Below are 16,390 nucleotides of genomic sequence, written 5' to 3'. Positions count from 1 at the left end.
GAAAAGGGCAATCTACATTTAGCCCTTCAGCAGGTCTTAATCTTTGTATAAACATACTCACCTGCAAACCAAATTACAAAATAAACAATCCTAATTGTCTCAGCATTAAGCAGGATAAAATGACAGTGTACATTTACGCACAAAATTTACAATTTGCAGTTATTTCAGAATCTTTTTTTGACTTCGTCTCATAATACGCACAGAACAAAGCAACCAACAATATTGGTAATCAAATAATAATGCAGGCATCTGCATTGTTATGGACACCAAATGTTAGCTTCATTTTTCTTTGGAGTGTCTGGCATCTTTGTTACTGTGAACACTACAATGATTCTCGCTAGGATAACTCTCAAGATAGGAAACTTGTCTGAATGCAAAACCTCAAGAGCCATCATGCACGTATTTAACTCTGTGTGATCTCTGCATTTCACAAGCTAACACAGGATTTGTGACTAAGGGAAAATAATCATAATAATAATAATAATAATAATAATAATAATAATAATGATGTTACTTCCTTTTTGCCTCACCCAATCTAACCACAGACCTAGTTTTAGATTCCATAAGTGTATGTATTTTGCTTACACCATTATAATGTTTAACTGACAGTCTTTCCAGGAGGTCAAGGGCATGCTGATACAGCTCAATGATTAAGGCAATTGCTAGTACAATACAGGAAATCTGGGTGGAAGTCCAGATCTGGTACAAATTTACAATTGTCTTTATAAGTTAATTACAATTAAATAATTATAACAACACGTTAATTATAATAGAAGTTCAGTATATTATTATTATTATTATTATTATTGGGCTTAACAAGGACCAAAGATATACTCTTTGGTGGAGATTCTTATTTTCTCATTTTCTTCTTTTAGCACTCCATTTTCTGGCTATGAGCCACCTCTCTCCTGCACCCACTTTGTCACTGTGGTCTCTTACAGTAAGGAACATTGGTAAAACTCCCTGTCAGACAAGCTTGCCAAAACCTCAGGTGGTCTTATGTTTTCTCCTGCAGGAACTCCAGTTCTTCCAGATCTAACTTTACCAATACAATTCACTTGTTCTTTGAGGCCTTCCACCTATGTGTCACAGGAGATCCTGTTGGTGAATCATTTAGGGTTCACGTGGGGGTCACGCGCCCATAGGTCAGTCACCTTCTCCTTAAACCTCCTTACATACGCGATTTTGTCCTAGTGATGTTTGTAAAGCTCATCATCATACCAGATTCCGCATTGCCTTCGTTTTCTCTTACGGGTCCTGCTATCTTGCTCAGAATCTTTCTCTCCTTGACCTACTGTTTTCTGAGTGGACCCCTCCTGGCCTTTGTGAGGCAATATGAGGCATAATTAACTGAGGGTTTTGCTACAAAGTCGTAATGTCAGAGTATGAGGTTCTCCAAAAGGCACTTGGATGAGAAGAGGAGTGGTAAGCCTTTCGAACTCTACACGTCTGGTTTTTGTTTTGTTTTCTTTTAGGGCACAAAAAGAACTAGGGTCATATGTGCCCATATCAAAACTTGATAACAAGAAGACAAAGAGAGTAGTTAAAAATGATTACACACCAATCCCAATTGTCGGAACAGAAGACAGCTAAAAAAAACAGGTACGTAGGGAAAGGTCCAGAACTGAAAATTAAATGACCTTTGCCATATTGCTATAACAGATGAAAAGAAAACACAGTCGACAGCCTGCGCATCATTCGCTAAAATGGCCCATAACTCACACGGCAAAAACAAACAGGAATGTAAGCGGTTAAACCAAGGTCATTCCATCATCAGGAAATGGCACACAGTCAAAAGTTGAGTGCAATGTGCACAAAGTGGTGGAAGAGCATCACTTACAAATGTCAATGGCTAAAAAAGCAGTATCCAATACACAACCTAGTTAAAATTATCTTGCTGCGAGAGGCTTAATAACCCAGAGCTTGTTCCCATGAAGGGAGGACCAGTGGTCATGCCAAAGTGACACCACCTGCTGACACACAGCGACACAAAGATCGGAGGGGCTGTAAGAACTAGCGGCCTGAGGTACGAGGACTGTTGCATTCGCAACAGTGTCAGCGGCCCCATTTCCTGTCAGACCGACGTGACCAGGAACCCACAAACATCACAGTGCCTCCATCGAGAGTGAGCAAGTTACAGCTTTCCTGGATCCACTGCACAAAGGGATGGACAGTCTACAGCACACAAAGGCTTTGAAGGACACTAAGAGAATCTGAGCAGATGACTCAGTTGCAAAGCCTGTGGCATTGTATATAGTGTGGCCTGATACAGGGTGAAGAACTCTGCTGTAAACACTGTGCAGTGTTCCAAAAGCCGATACCAAGAAACGATGCCACCAATGATGAAGGCACACCCAACACCATGGTCAGACAGAGAGCAATCACTGTACATAAAGGTACTATCGCAAAGTCCCATGCGAAGGTTGTGAAACTGAAGGCAATAGAGCGAGGTTGGAGTTGTGTCCTCAGAAAGAGAATGAACACCAAGGTGAACACGGCCCACTGCACGAAACCAAAGTGGTGATGGGTTCACACCCACCGGGAAAGTTGCACATAGCGTGAAGTTACGTCGCCAGAGCAAGAGCCAAAAGATAACTCCAGGAGGTAACAGAAGATGGATGCACCCCATACTGGCAATCAATGGAGCCATCGAAGGAGGCGGAACAGGACAGGTGGCCACACATGGCAGACAAATGGCATGCATATCTGCTGAGAAGAAAGTCACAGTGGTAGGACAGTGGTAGTTCAGCAGCTTGTGCATACAACTCTGAACTAGGCTAGTGTAAAAGGCGCCCATGACTACATGGTTGCCACAATGGTGGATAGTGCTGAGATGGCATAAGAGGAATGGATGTGCAGATGCATAAACGAAACACACAGTCTAATTTCTAACAGACAAGGGACCGGCATAAATGGAGGAGGGTGGTTTCTACATCCCAGGAAGTACCCTTGAGGACACACAGAACATTGAGGGACCACATACAGTGGGCTGCCAGATAAGAGACATGGGTGAACCAAGAAAGTTTCCTACCAAGCATGAGCCCCAGGAATTCCATAGTTTCAACTAACAGAAGAGCAACAGGTCGAGGATGTCAATACAATGGAAGAAACCAATTGCGCCACCAGAAATACATACAAACACATTTTTGGTGGAAAAAAAAGGCACTATCAATGCTCCATGAGTAAAGACGATCGATGCATCACTGAAGACGCTGCTTAATGAGACTAGTCTCTGGAGAATGACAATAGATAGCAAAATCATCAACCAAAAGGGAGTCAGAGATGCCCGGCTGTGTGTCTGGTGTCCATGGTTATGTTCTTGGTCTTGTCTGCATATATCCACTCTCCTAAGTACTTTAACTGCATATACTTTTCTTATGGTAGTGTACTCTGGTGGAATTGTTGAGGGTGCTTCCTTGATGTTGCTCATCCCCAGCGATACACTCATTTCATTTCAGCATGTGTAGCTCATTTCAAACACTAAAAAAATTTGTTACTGGGTTATGGCACACATTCCCATTCTGTCTTGCATAGCACACACATCAATTTATGCCCTAACAACCTCTGGCATTTTGAAAATATTCATTTTCAATTAAATGAAGTCACTTTATCCACAACATACTGCCAATTACAATGTGGTCGCATTATCTACAAAGCACACGTTTTTCAGTCAACACAGAGCTGGAGATGGCTTTGACTGCTGACCGGGTGCACATTTCACTGGTGCGAGTGGGAAATTTAAGGAGTCGGCCCTATGCTACAGATGGTCTGCACCTCAACAGTACTGGAGAGGGGAGACGGTAAAGAAAATTAGTGAAAAGTACAGCTAGTGGGTGTGCTCAAAGTGTCTTCACAAATACTTTCCCCATTCATAATCAGTATTGTAGAGTACCGTATTTAATTCACTATAAACTGAGTGTTTTGTGATTTTTGGATGAAATTAAGTCTGTCAAATAGCCATAGGTTTAAATGTCCTCATTTCTGCACTTTTAAACAAATATACTACCTATCACTACTTAACTAATTTCACACGGAAAAAAATACGATACACATTTTACAGAAAATATCATGTGAACAGCAAGTTTAAAAGTCAGCTATACTTATGTTTGTTTCATTCTTGGGGGCCTTGTCCATACTATCTGCATTTTATTGCTGTGTTTGCAGCATGGTGTGTGGGTTCCCAGACTCAGTGTATGTTGCATGTGCTTCGCGAGGCCATGCAACCATTGCAATCTAGTGTTATACAATGTGCGTACTTTCAGTGAACTGCAATTTGAGCCAATGGTGTTTTCCAAGTAATATTTCCGTGATTGAGTAGCAATGAACACAGAAGGGAGCAGCTCACTCTCCTGCTCAACTGGGCAGCAAGGAGCTGGAGCATTTAAATATGTAATTTTCTATGTACAGATAGCTGCTTTGAAACTGTTTGATTTTAGTGAATGCTAACAAGAGTTAGATGAAGCTTGTTCATAACATCAAGCCAAGTCAGAAAATCTGTCCAGCTTCCAAGATTGTAATAAGTAAATATCTGGTGGCAGTTTTATTGGCCTCATCAAAATCATTCACACCAAATGAAGAGAAACATTCACTTAACTTATGCTTCTCCTACAAACTGTGAGGACCAGAGATAAGCCTCAGTACGAGATGCAGAAAATTCAACAGTGTTATTAGGAATCACATCACAAATTCTATAGGTGTGACTCAGTAAACTGAAGAGACCAGTAAAAGCAAGCAACATGGAAACTATGCTGACCACACACATTTGTCAATTTAACTGAAGAGCAAGATGCAGGAATCCAATCAAAGAACAGCCACAAATTTTAACCTTGACACCTATAAGCCAGACCACTGGAGAAACACCACCACATTTTGAAGTATCGGAAAGAATGGTAAAACATGCTCAAAGCTTAAGGCAGAGAATGAGATTATTCCTGTAAACTGACAAGGAAGACAATTACCAGCAGATCTCTTTAAGTCCATCTTTATACAGGATGTTTCAGACTTCTGCTGTTCAATACAAAACAGCAAATCATAAACACCTTCAGCCATCTATTTTTCAAATTTTATTTTACTTATGGGATCAGTTTCAGTGTTTCACTATGCCATCTTCATGCCCATTGTCCAACATGTAGGAAGAATTCAACTTCACACTCATCAAAATAGTGGCCAGCATTCAGTAACTGGTGTCTGCAGACTTCTTGTTTTAACAATGTGATCCCTTCATTTAGCAGATGCAGACACTGTAAATTTAGACCAAAAGGGTGTGTAACAGTTGGACGAGCTGAAATGTATGCAGTTTGTGTTCCTGTAGGTCATCAGAATGTTAAGCTTACGCTTAGTGGAGCAGCAATAAGTGAAAATTATAAAGAGCTTCTCAGCAAAGCACTTTTCAGTATTTAATCTAAAGAATGCAAGCTTTATCGATATGCAAAGTGTCCTGGACCAAGAAACTGCAGCATCTGAAGGTACAAGCTTTCACACAGATCTTGATCCACAGGAAATTGCTGTGTAGGAGCAACCTATCCAATCTGACAGACACTGGGAACACGAAGCAGATGGCTGTGGATGAATTTATTGAAGGAGTAGGGACAACAACTTTGAGCCTGTCATGTCATTACATTACCAAGCATCAGAGTTCATATCTTTAGTCCTTACATGTGATCTAAAGGAAGAAAAGCTTATTATCTTAATGGATTTTGCTAAAAACTGTTTGTTTAATGTTCAAGAGGCAGTGTAATGTTCCCACCGGGATACTTCTCAAGCAACAATTCACACATTTGTCATCTATTCTTGTCGAAATCTGAAGGTGAAAAGTATGAATGTGTGTGTTGTCAGTGACTGTATACGATGTAACACAATCACAGTGCCATTTTTCTTTTTTTCCTCTTCAAGGTAATGATCAAATATGTAAAAACACACTTCACTCGGACATGCCACAAAGTATTTCAGTGAGACCTCCAGCACCCAATACTGAAGTTTCTCAGTTTGTGCTATCACAACAAAAGTCTTTGGCATGTGACAGAAAGGATATTTTTTGCTAGAAGTCATGGAAAGTCACCTTGTGAGGGGGTTGCATGTACAACAAAGCAGTTAACAGTGAGAGCAAGCTTGCCATGGCTAGTTAATAAGCAGATTCTTGCACCTATTACATCTCTTTTGCTTCTGTACGTAAGAGATTAATAACATTACATTTGCTTTCTTCAGCTAAGAAAAAAGTGAACAAAATAAATCCACACAAGAATAGACGTTTAAACATAAGCATACTGTTAGCAGGAATGAAAGGAAAATAGTTTTTTCCAACTGATGAAACAATTCAGACCAGCCGTTTCAAACAATCCGTCACCTTTTGCGATCAAATTTATTGACAGTAGAGAAGGATGTATATTAACATTGGATCTCCATCCAGGGCAATATACTGCATACATTTATGAAAAAGTGTGCTGGATTGGATACGTCCATGAAACTGCCAGTGACAGAATGATGCTTTATTAAGCTTTATTCACTCCCATGGTCCATCAACTTCATTTTATTCGGCAGCAAGGGAATGACAAGCACTGGGTTTTGAAACTACATTATTGCAGTTATTCCAGCTTGTAGAGTGCCAAGATTTAGGCCAGTATGGCAGAATGAAGAGATTGATACAAGGACATAGATAGGATTTTGTCAACAAGAAGGTACGATATGTTATAAAGGGTCATGTTCTTGCTTATTATGAATCAATTTTTTTTTAGTCTTATATACATAATTTGCTTTTTTCTTAAATAATCATATATTCTCAAAATTTCTTAATTTGTCAATATGATAACCTCACTTTATTCACAAATGGATTAACATTATATTAATGTATTCCCTCTTTACCAACAAAACTCAGCTCAGCCTTCTATTAGAAAGGTCACTATCACAGAGCAGAAGAATCTTAAGGTTGGTTGAATAATTTATGGTGTTAAAGGGTTCAAACCTCTTGACAATAACCAATTTCTAGTACAATCTTGTATTCAAATTTCCAACTTATCTGAAACCTTCTCCGAATTCCTTCTGCACATCAAAGCATCCGAAATACAATTCAAATAAAGATATTTCATGTAGTTAAAATTCTTCAATATCCTTAAGTGATCAAGAACTTTTTAAATCGTTATTTTAATAGTCAATTTTAAACTACAGCAACCAAATTTATTTATAACACAAAATGGAATACACAAATACTATGCGCTACAGTTTTGGAATATTAACATTGATTCATGCATTGATTTAAACTAGACTTGGAATGTATGATGTAACAAATGAGTTTAAGTTTATTCATTATAATGTGGTAATACAGCCTTTGATGCTGATGAGCTCAACTGTAACATACCACACACATTATCACTTACCTGAGGTTTATTTACACATACACAAGAGTTGTAATCTCACTCCTTGTTCCAAGCATATTACAAATAAGAAATTTCACAGTGGAACAACTTCCTTGCAGTAAAACGTGAAGACGTGATATATTTCTCTAGAAGCGAGTAACCTATATGCACAGATACACAGTACAAAACGATGATTGCTAGCTGCCTTCCAATGTAAATATCACTGAATTACACATATTGTTGAAATCTTACTTAAACCAACATTAAAATTAAATGCACCTGGCTGAGAAAGAATTATTCCCCAAATCAAGATAAGTACTCTTACAAAAGTGACAAAAAAGTACTTTTATATAAATGTTTCTCCATCTTAAAAACAATTACAGTTTAAAATCCTAGAACATCTGAAAACATGCGTGAATAGATTATGGAGGAAAGTATGTTGTGTGACTAATTCAACCAAACCACTGCAAAAATCCTTTGGAAATAAATGATCTATAGAATGTGCTGTCATCACATACCTGTCCCCATCGTTCCTATCTGAACTGGTTTTCATAACTGAGGTCTGCCCGGCAGACCAAATCTGATAATTTACCATTGGGCTACTAAAGATAGAATTTTGAGCAGAGATGCAACCATTGCCATTTCGGTGATATTTTTGTTTATCAATGAGATTTTTAGGTAACACAGGAACTCAAGTGTATTCCTGAGCACTGATTTTAATTTAATTTTATTTGCAATTACATTTACCACTCTGCTGCCTTGTGAAATATTCCAACCCGAAAGGTCTACCAGTCCCAAACAATGACTCCAGTGAAAACATTAAACTGCTATAGAGAGGTATTTCTGTTATTATAGCAGTGAGTATTTTTAACTTACCATTACGATAGTGGACAAATCAAAATTGGTTTTCCTTTCTTGTCACAAAATTACCTAGGATTAGAAACTCTCAGCAGCAAGAGGAACAAAAGCAATACACAGCAACACTTATATTAAATTCAACTGCAAGTAAGGACTGAACTGATTAACAAAACAACTGAGCTCCACTAAGGCCAACAATGTGCAGTGGTTGGTCTCAGCTAAAGTATGGATGGGCAATAGCCGATAATGCTAACAATGTATTGACAATGTAAATCTATTGAGGGCCTTGTTGGAAAACCACAGTGCGCACCAGTTTTTCGTTGTATGATTGAAAATCGAAATATCTTTCAGTTTCAATACACAGCAACTAGGTCACATGTAATTTCATTTAGGTGATATGGGGGTCCGGACTCCCTTGCAACACCTCCCTCCCCCCCCCTCCCCATTGGCTACATCCTTCATCAATACCACCTTTTTTTTTGTTTTATCATTTGATAATGTGTAAGGATCTTGAAAGCACGATATAAGATGAACATCAACAAAAGCAAAATGAGGATAATGGAATGTAGTCGAATTAAGTCTGGTGATGCTGAGGGAATTAGATTAGGAAATGAGACACTTAAAGTAGTAAAGGAGTTTTGATATTTGGGGAGCAAAATAACTGATGATGGTCGAAGTAGAGAGGATATAAAATGTAGACTGGCAATGGCAAGGAAAGCGTTTCTGAAGAAGAGAAATTTGTTTACATCGAGTATAGATTTAAGTGTCAGGAAGTCATTTCTGAAAGTATTTGTATGGAGTGTAGCCATGTATGGAAGTGAAACATTGACGATAAATAGTTTGGACAAGAAGAGAATAGAAGCTTTTGAAATGTGGTGCTACAGAAGAATGCTGAAGATTAGATGGGTAGATCACATAACTAATGATGGGGTATTGAATAGGATTGGGGAGAAGAGAAGTTTGTGGAACAACTTGACCAGAAGAAGGGATCGGTTGGTAGGACATGTTCTGAGGCATCAAGGGATCACCAATTTAGTATTGGAGGGCAGCGTAGAGGGTAAAAATTGTAGAGGGAGACCAAGAGATGAATACACTAAGCAGATTCAGAAGGATGTAGGCTGCAGTAGGTACTGGGAGATGAAGCTTGCACAGGATAGAGTAGCATGGAGAGCTGCATCAAACCAGTCTCAGGACTGAAGACCACAACAACAACGTTTAATTCCCATAATGCAAAATACACAATATCTGTTAAAGAATACAGTATATTTGAGATTATACAGCAACACTAATTTTCTTATATGTCTGTACTGAACATGGACATTCCTGTTCATTGTGAGTGTACACAGCACATAAACACAATATTTCTCGAAGTTTATCATCCCATTACTTTGTAAGAGAGATGAATAGGCAGGGATATAGTTTTGGAAGTAAATATATGTTGAAACACTAAAAATTTATATTATTAAATCTGTTAGGGTCTTAAATGTCACACAAACTTATGAAATTTTATTTAAGTTGTTCAGGACCATAATTTATTGTTCAATGGTTACACACTTTTTGATTATGGAAATTAAGTTAGCTTTGCAAAAACCAGCTTTATTTAATGTAAAGTCAAGCAACATCAATATGTACAAAAAGATTCCTTGGTTTCCCAATTTCAAATATTCCAACCTAAAATTGTTCATTATTTAAATTCATTGTTTATGTTTCAATTCTTTGATTTTTCTGTACAAGAAAACATACATTTTTATTCAAATTCATACTTCACTTAAAAACTGGATGTAACTATAATAATGTAAATAACAAGTGGTTTGTCAAATGTTCTGGTATGTATTACATATACAGTTGTCAAAAAAGTGCATAGACAGTTTTCAGTTCTTTGCCCTATGTCCCAAGTTGATGTTCACAAAAACTCTGTGTTATCTAGCACACAACTTGTTTGTTTAAAAACTGAAGTTTCAGTGATGTATTTACCAGTTGTGTTCCAACATCTGACTTTGCAATGGAAACCAGAAATGTGTTGATTTATGAAAAACATTTAACCAAACCATGATTATACGACAACAAATGTTTTCCTTCGTGAAGTTAGAACACCAGGCACCTTTGGACAACTAGACATTCTACAGGTCTCAATAACTAAGATGAATATAAAAATATTTTTTTTCCTATTCTTTGAGCACTTTCCTTTCTGCTGGAGGTATCAGGTGCCATTCTAGCATTGGACTTGCTAGACAGGCACTGTCAACAGCTGAGATCCATGCAAAATTTTGGATGATTTCCTTGTATTTTTTAAACTTCCCAAGTGCCATCAGTGACATTACCTGGCCGGCAGTACAGTTTCTCTCATAATATTCAACAGCATATTAATGAAACTTTTAAAAAATTCAAGTAGCTCGGAGCAAACTTAAGCTCAGGACTCTAAATGAGACCTCATCTAGCTTTGGCCTGGGACACTAATGTGTAATCAGGTTTGGAACCCTGTGGAGAAAATCCCTTATTGGACTTGCGATCTTGTGTAAAGAAACCCTTATTGGACTTGCCGTGTCAGGCTTGTGATACCACAGTAAAGAAACCCCTATCGCGATTGGGATTAGACACGGAAAAAAAAAAAAAAAAAAGTCACCCATAGCTGCTGTTGCACAATTACCATCTGTGGTCCTTATGGGAATAGGATGCTGGTGTTCTCACTTCAAAACAAACTAGCAATGGTTAGGCCACCATGGGCCATAGCAACACATTTATATAGCCTTTCATCAGTAGACTTAAGATCAACACAAACCACAAACTGCACTAACACAAAATGATATATTTCAAACCAAAATTAAACAAACACATCAATAGCTTTACAAAATAAAGACACATTCAAAATCCTCGTTAATGTGAAACATCTTTCAAAAATGTTAATCATACTGCTAAGAACTTCAGGAAAATTTACACACTGTGTTAATGGTGTAAAACTTTAAAGGCAATTTACAGGACATGTGCTGTAGATGTGTAACAATTTTAGTGGAATGATGTCCAATGCCTTGGCAATGAAAGTTAAATTTTGACATTTATAACTAGTTTGGTTCTATGGGTCTTACAGCAGAAAAACTGGCTGCAATACAATTGTAAGACACCAACTCACTTCTTAACTTTTTTCCAAATTGTTCGACACAAGCTCACTCCCTGCTCATCAGGAGTACAAAACAATTTTAAAACGTAAAAGTTGTCAAAGCGGGATAAAAACAGCCATTTTTGGAGTTTCCACAAAAATCAACTTTGCCCTCAATTTGCATACTATTAGTAACTAGTTGTAAAGTGAAATTTTACATACAAAGGCCTTGCTACTCGCATGTTACTACATGCAAAGTTTCAGGTCTATCCCACAATTACTTCCAGGGATATAAAAGCAAGATATTAAATTTTTTTTCAGGTGGTTTCTTCAATGACCTCACGCCAAATTATTCACATGAAACTTACTCATGAAATTTTTATTTCACGATAAAGCAAAAACTGCACAATATGGTCTAGGGTTGTTTCTTACATGAGAACATTGCCAGTGATATGTCTGAAATTGCCAAAAATTCAGGGGGTGTATATCTGTAACTTAACTGGGGATCATAAAACTTTACCAGCATTTATTGGTAACATGGGTGGGTGCTCACAAATTCATTGAAGTCCATGATAACCATGTGGGGCCCTCTAAACTACTTGGCAGTGAATGACCCAATAACAACCACCCATTAATCCCATGATTTCGAAACAGTTCTTCCATCAGTTTTCATTTTGGAGAAAATTTAATAGCTATGAACAGTATGCACTTGATTCAATGTTCACATGTCTGTAATATGCTAAATCAATATTAACTTTGCAATGCAAGTGGGTAGGGACCCCAATTCACTTGTGCTTCTTAATATTTTATTCATAATGGTTAGTTAAGCAATCCATTTTCAGTCTGCTGTAATCAACTAATCCCAAAACAGTTTGTACTCTGTACTCTCAGGATGTTCACAGCAATGTGGATAGTTAGGCAAAGATCACAGCCAATATGAAGCAATTACACAGCACAGAAACCAAAATTGTTTCCTTTAATCAATGTTTATACTTTACAACTAAACTAATCTCCTTTAGTCATTCTCTCACACTTTATTAATAACATAATTGAAGATCTTGTCTGTAAACATAGGTTACTGACAGTCGATGAGAAAGAGCTATTGCATGTGAAACCTGGTACATGACGTGCTTTATTCATATTAGTTGACAGTTACACACTGAACCAAGAAATAGCAGACCTAGCTCTAATTTTAGATTCTCACTAATGGCAACTTTGTTAGGATGTGTGCATATAAACAGCAGTAAGTGCCAAACACCTGGCTGCCAATAGTAGTAACACGCACAGCGTTCATGCTAGAAAAATGCTTTGCGGCAACACCTTTCACAAATTCAAGGATTATGTGGATAACTATGATTCAGATAAAGATCCTAAATATGTTCTTGAAAGCAAATGTGCTCCAGAAGTTGTTGCTAATAAGGTAACTGGGGTCGACAGAAGCGTCCGATCCCACGCGTCGGCTTTGACCCGTGACTTAAGGGTGTTGTGTGTGACGTCATGACGGCGCGGAGTTTGGTTTGAGTGTGGCTGTCTCCAGTTCTGTTTTATCTTATTTTATTTACTTTTCTGATCTGTTCATTCTATCTCGTGAGATTTTTTTTTAAATTTAAAAACATTTATTACTTATTTTAATTATCTGTTTCCTCCAATTTCTGTTTTAGTTTATTATATTTATCTTTCTGATCTGTTCGTTCTATCCCGTGAGTTTTTTTTTTTGAAGACATAAAACACTAATCAGCTACTGAAGCATCTTTATCTTCTATCGGTTGCAGGAGTTACGACCCCTGGGGAGGTGGGTGGGTATTCATGCATGGCTGTCTTCGCTTACACGTTGTAGCTACGCAAGGCATCTAAATTTGTTTATATTTTGTTTGCCCCCACCCAAAACACCCCATTTCCCGCACTTGTCCCGTTAGTGTCATTAGGCTTCTTGTGGAAAGTGTGTGTGTGTGTGTTTTTGTTTCCGCCATATTTGTGACGTCATGGGTCAAAGCAGACGGGCGGGATCGGACGCTTCCGTATTTCCGGTAACTGAATATCTATGCAAGTAAACAATGTTGTGTCCCTTATCACTGTTAATGTGATGGTAGAAATGTCAAGGACCATTCTGAACATTGTTTACTTCCTGCAATAAGACAATGACAGAATTAACTTCTGAGATTTTTATACTTTATTGCAAAAATTGATTAAACTTAAATGACACAGACTTTCCAAACGGAAATACGGAAGCGTCCAATCCCACCCGTCTGCTTTGACCCATGACGTCACAAATATGCCGGAAACAAAAAACAAACACACACACTTTCCACAAGAAGCCTAATGACACTATCGGGACAAGCGCGGGAAATGGGATGTTTTGCGTGGGGGGCAAACTAAATATAAACAAATTTAGACGCCTTGCGTAGCTACAACGTGTAAGTGAAGACAGCCATGCATGAATATCCACCCACCTCCCCAGGGGTCGTAACCCCTGCAACCCATAGAAGATAAAGATGCTTCAGTAGCTGATTAGTGTTTTTTGTCTTTTTAATAAAAAAAATCTCACGGGATAGAACGAACGGATCAGAAAGATAAATATAATAAAGTAAAACAGAAATTCGAGGAAACAGATAATTAAAATAAGTAATAAGTGCTTTTAAATTAAACAAAAAAAAAAAAAAAAAAATCTCACGAGATAGAACGAACAGATCAGAAAAGTAAATAAAATAAGAAAACAGAACTGGAGACAGCCACACTCAAACCAAACTCCGCGCCGCCATGACGTCACACACGACAACACCCTTACTTCACGGGTCAAAGCCAACGTGTGGGATCGGACGCTTCTGTCGACCCTTCCAAACTTATGTTTTTGATAACTTTCACACACACACAATAAGAGCACTCAGTTTATAAGCAAACAATTTTAAGTACCGCCTCATACATCTTTAAGATTGAAATTTCGAATAAAATTTACGATTTTAAAAGTAAATTATTATTCCATAAATATTTAAAAACAAAGACTTAATTCAATTTAAAATAACAATATACTTTAATCTGACTTGTGTACAAATTCAGTACATTAGTGTGATCATTGGAAATAAGTGTTGTAAAATTATTTTTCTGTTTGATGATGAACAATACAATGCCCAAGGAATTACCGTATGCATCTCAGTGTAACATTTTATGGCTATTTATTACTCTTCAACCAAAAATATGTTTCTGATTTGCCTTTTACTTATGTCACATCCATGAAGAGTATTTCAGTTGGGAATATGAAAGGAATATTAGCATATTTGTTTTTCTTGGTCAATATTTATTATTCTTTTCTGGCATGTTCTACATGCTGGAGCATTTCCTCCCTATGGATCTAGCAGAACACAAATTACACCTCATCTAATACAAGCTCAAAACCTATTCCAACTTATTTCATAACCAATTAAACACACATTCTACTTCAGTAATTGGCACACATGTTATAAAAGCCTAAACCTTAGACTTTTCGCTGCCTCCAACAGATTGCGTTATGGGAGACCACATTTCACAGTAGATTCATCCCTATTACGCACCTGTGAGCACATTTCCAGAAGGTAACAGCGTTACTAACTCAACGCTTATTTTATCCTACACTAAGAACTACCTTAATTAATAACGTTGGTTTAGTATGTCCCACTTAGAGTTTAAGAGCAGTTCACATGCAACTTAACTGAGATATAAAAACCATGTTCTAGATTCATCCACACTCATCAGTGATTCCTTTGGGATTTCTGAGGATTGCAATTATGGAAACCCCTGAAGTAAGTTTGGGGACAGTACTGTAGGACGAGGAAGCCACGAATGTGTACAAACTTGCTCTATTCTTACGTGCACGTTGTCTCTTAAATAAATAATAAAAAAAAGGCCAACAGCCTTAGAACTGAAAGATGGACAAGAATATCTGTTAACAAGTTTAGTACTTCACAATGCTAAGAACCACCACCAACATTTTACTGTAGTTATAAAGGACGTAAGAAAAACTAACAGGAAATGTGGGCAAGTACATGAACGAAAGACACCTAAGAACGTGCCAGAATGTCGAACGTGTACAACTAGCTTTCATTATCAACACTGCTTATGGTATACCTGCACATACAATATAACACTTTCGTCGTTACATTTGTATCCCTGAAATATTGCTATCAACAATTCAAAAGATTACACGTGACATTAATTGTAAAACTCACGTGCTGCTAACCTCACCGCCATAACCAACACAACATATAGTTAATACGTAACGTGTGAAGAAAAATATAAACAAGTCTTACCTCGCGCCAGTTGTTTCCCACTGGTTCAGTAATAATATTCCGCAAAATGAACGCCTGAACTGGTGCAATAACTGCACAGGGGCCACCATGATTTTGAACAAGAGCCGTAGGTTCGTCGCTACTAAAACAGAATCCTGCAAAAGAAGTTGCTACATGCTAACTGAAAGAATGAGCAATCCCATAACATATAAGGCGACAATTTGTATACGTACCCTGTGCCCATCGTCGAAATACATCATCTTTAATTGTTCCCCACAACAATCTCTTTATCTCATTAATTTCGTTTCCCTGGTTGCCACTAAAATCTGCCATCGTTTACCAAATATCCAATAACACTTCGTAACTCAAATCACAATGACGCTGTTTGTATTACATATCATGACGCGCTACTGATTCAAGAAACTCCGCTCACCAAATTTGAATGAACATGTAAGCACTTGACACACAATACTTAAGCAGGCATAAAGTCAAGATATACAGTACGCCGACAGAAGCACATCGCATCTACAAACGTACATTCTGCTGTCTGCTTCACTCCCACCTTTCATTGTCACCACACCTTTTGAACGCAAATCAAAGAGTATTGACAGACATAAACAACTGTCGAGGGCGTCTACGAACATGAAAGAGAAATAATTTCACAAACTAATCTTTAAGGAAAGTTTACAGCATTCATAAGGAGCTTCAAAAGCAATCACCAAAATTAAAAGAAGACAAGCTTTAACTTCGTGCCCATTTGAATAACGAGAAATCATCTACATATCATGTGACCGATTAACGCGCAACGGTCTATCTGTGCAGATACCTAT

At 37.7% G+C, this 16,390-nt stretch overlaps 1 protein-coding gene across 1 annotated transcript in view; it reads right to left on the bottom strand.

The window, feature by feature from the left end:
* LOC124555697 (ubiquitin carboxyl-terminal hydrolase MINDY-3 homolog) overlaps positions 1–16,172 on the bottom strand; it is a 90,255-nt gene extending 74,083 nt beyond the window's left edge. The window contains exons 1-2 of the mRNA XM_047129702.1: positions 15,794–16,172; positions 15,582–15,715 (exon numbers count right to left, since the gene is read on the bottom strand). Of these exons, the coding sequence (XP_046985658.1) occupies positions 15,582–15,715; positions 15,794–15,893 (234 nt within the window). The 5' untranslated portion in view covers positions 15,894–16,172. The remainder of the gene's footprint in view (positions 1–15,581; positions 15,716–15,793) is intronic.
* Positions 16,173–16,390: the final 218 nt, after the last annotated feature.

The sequence above is a fragment of the Schistocerca americana genome, chromosome X (assembly GCF_021461395.2).
Source record: "Schistocerca americana isolate TAMUIC-IGC-003095 chromosome X, iqSchAmer2.1, whole genome shotgun sequence".
In the NCBI taxonomy this organism is placed as follows: domain Eukaryota; kingdom Metazoa; phylum Arthropoda; class Insecta; order Orthoptera; family Acrididae; genus Schistocerca; species Schistocerca americana.
Note: the sequence above shows the minus strand (reverse complement) of the source record. Positions and strands in the feature narration are given on the sequence as shown.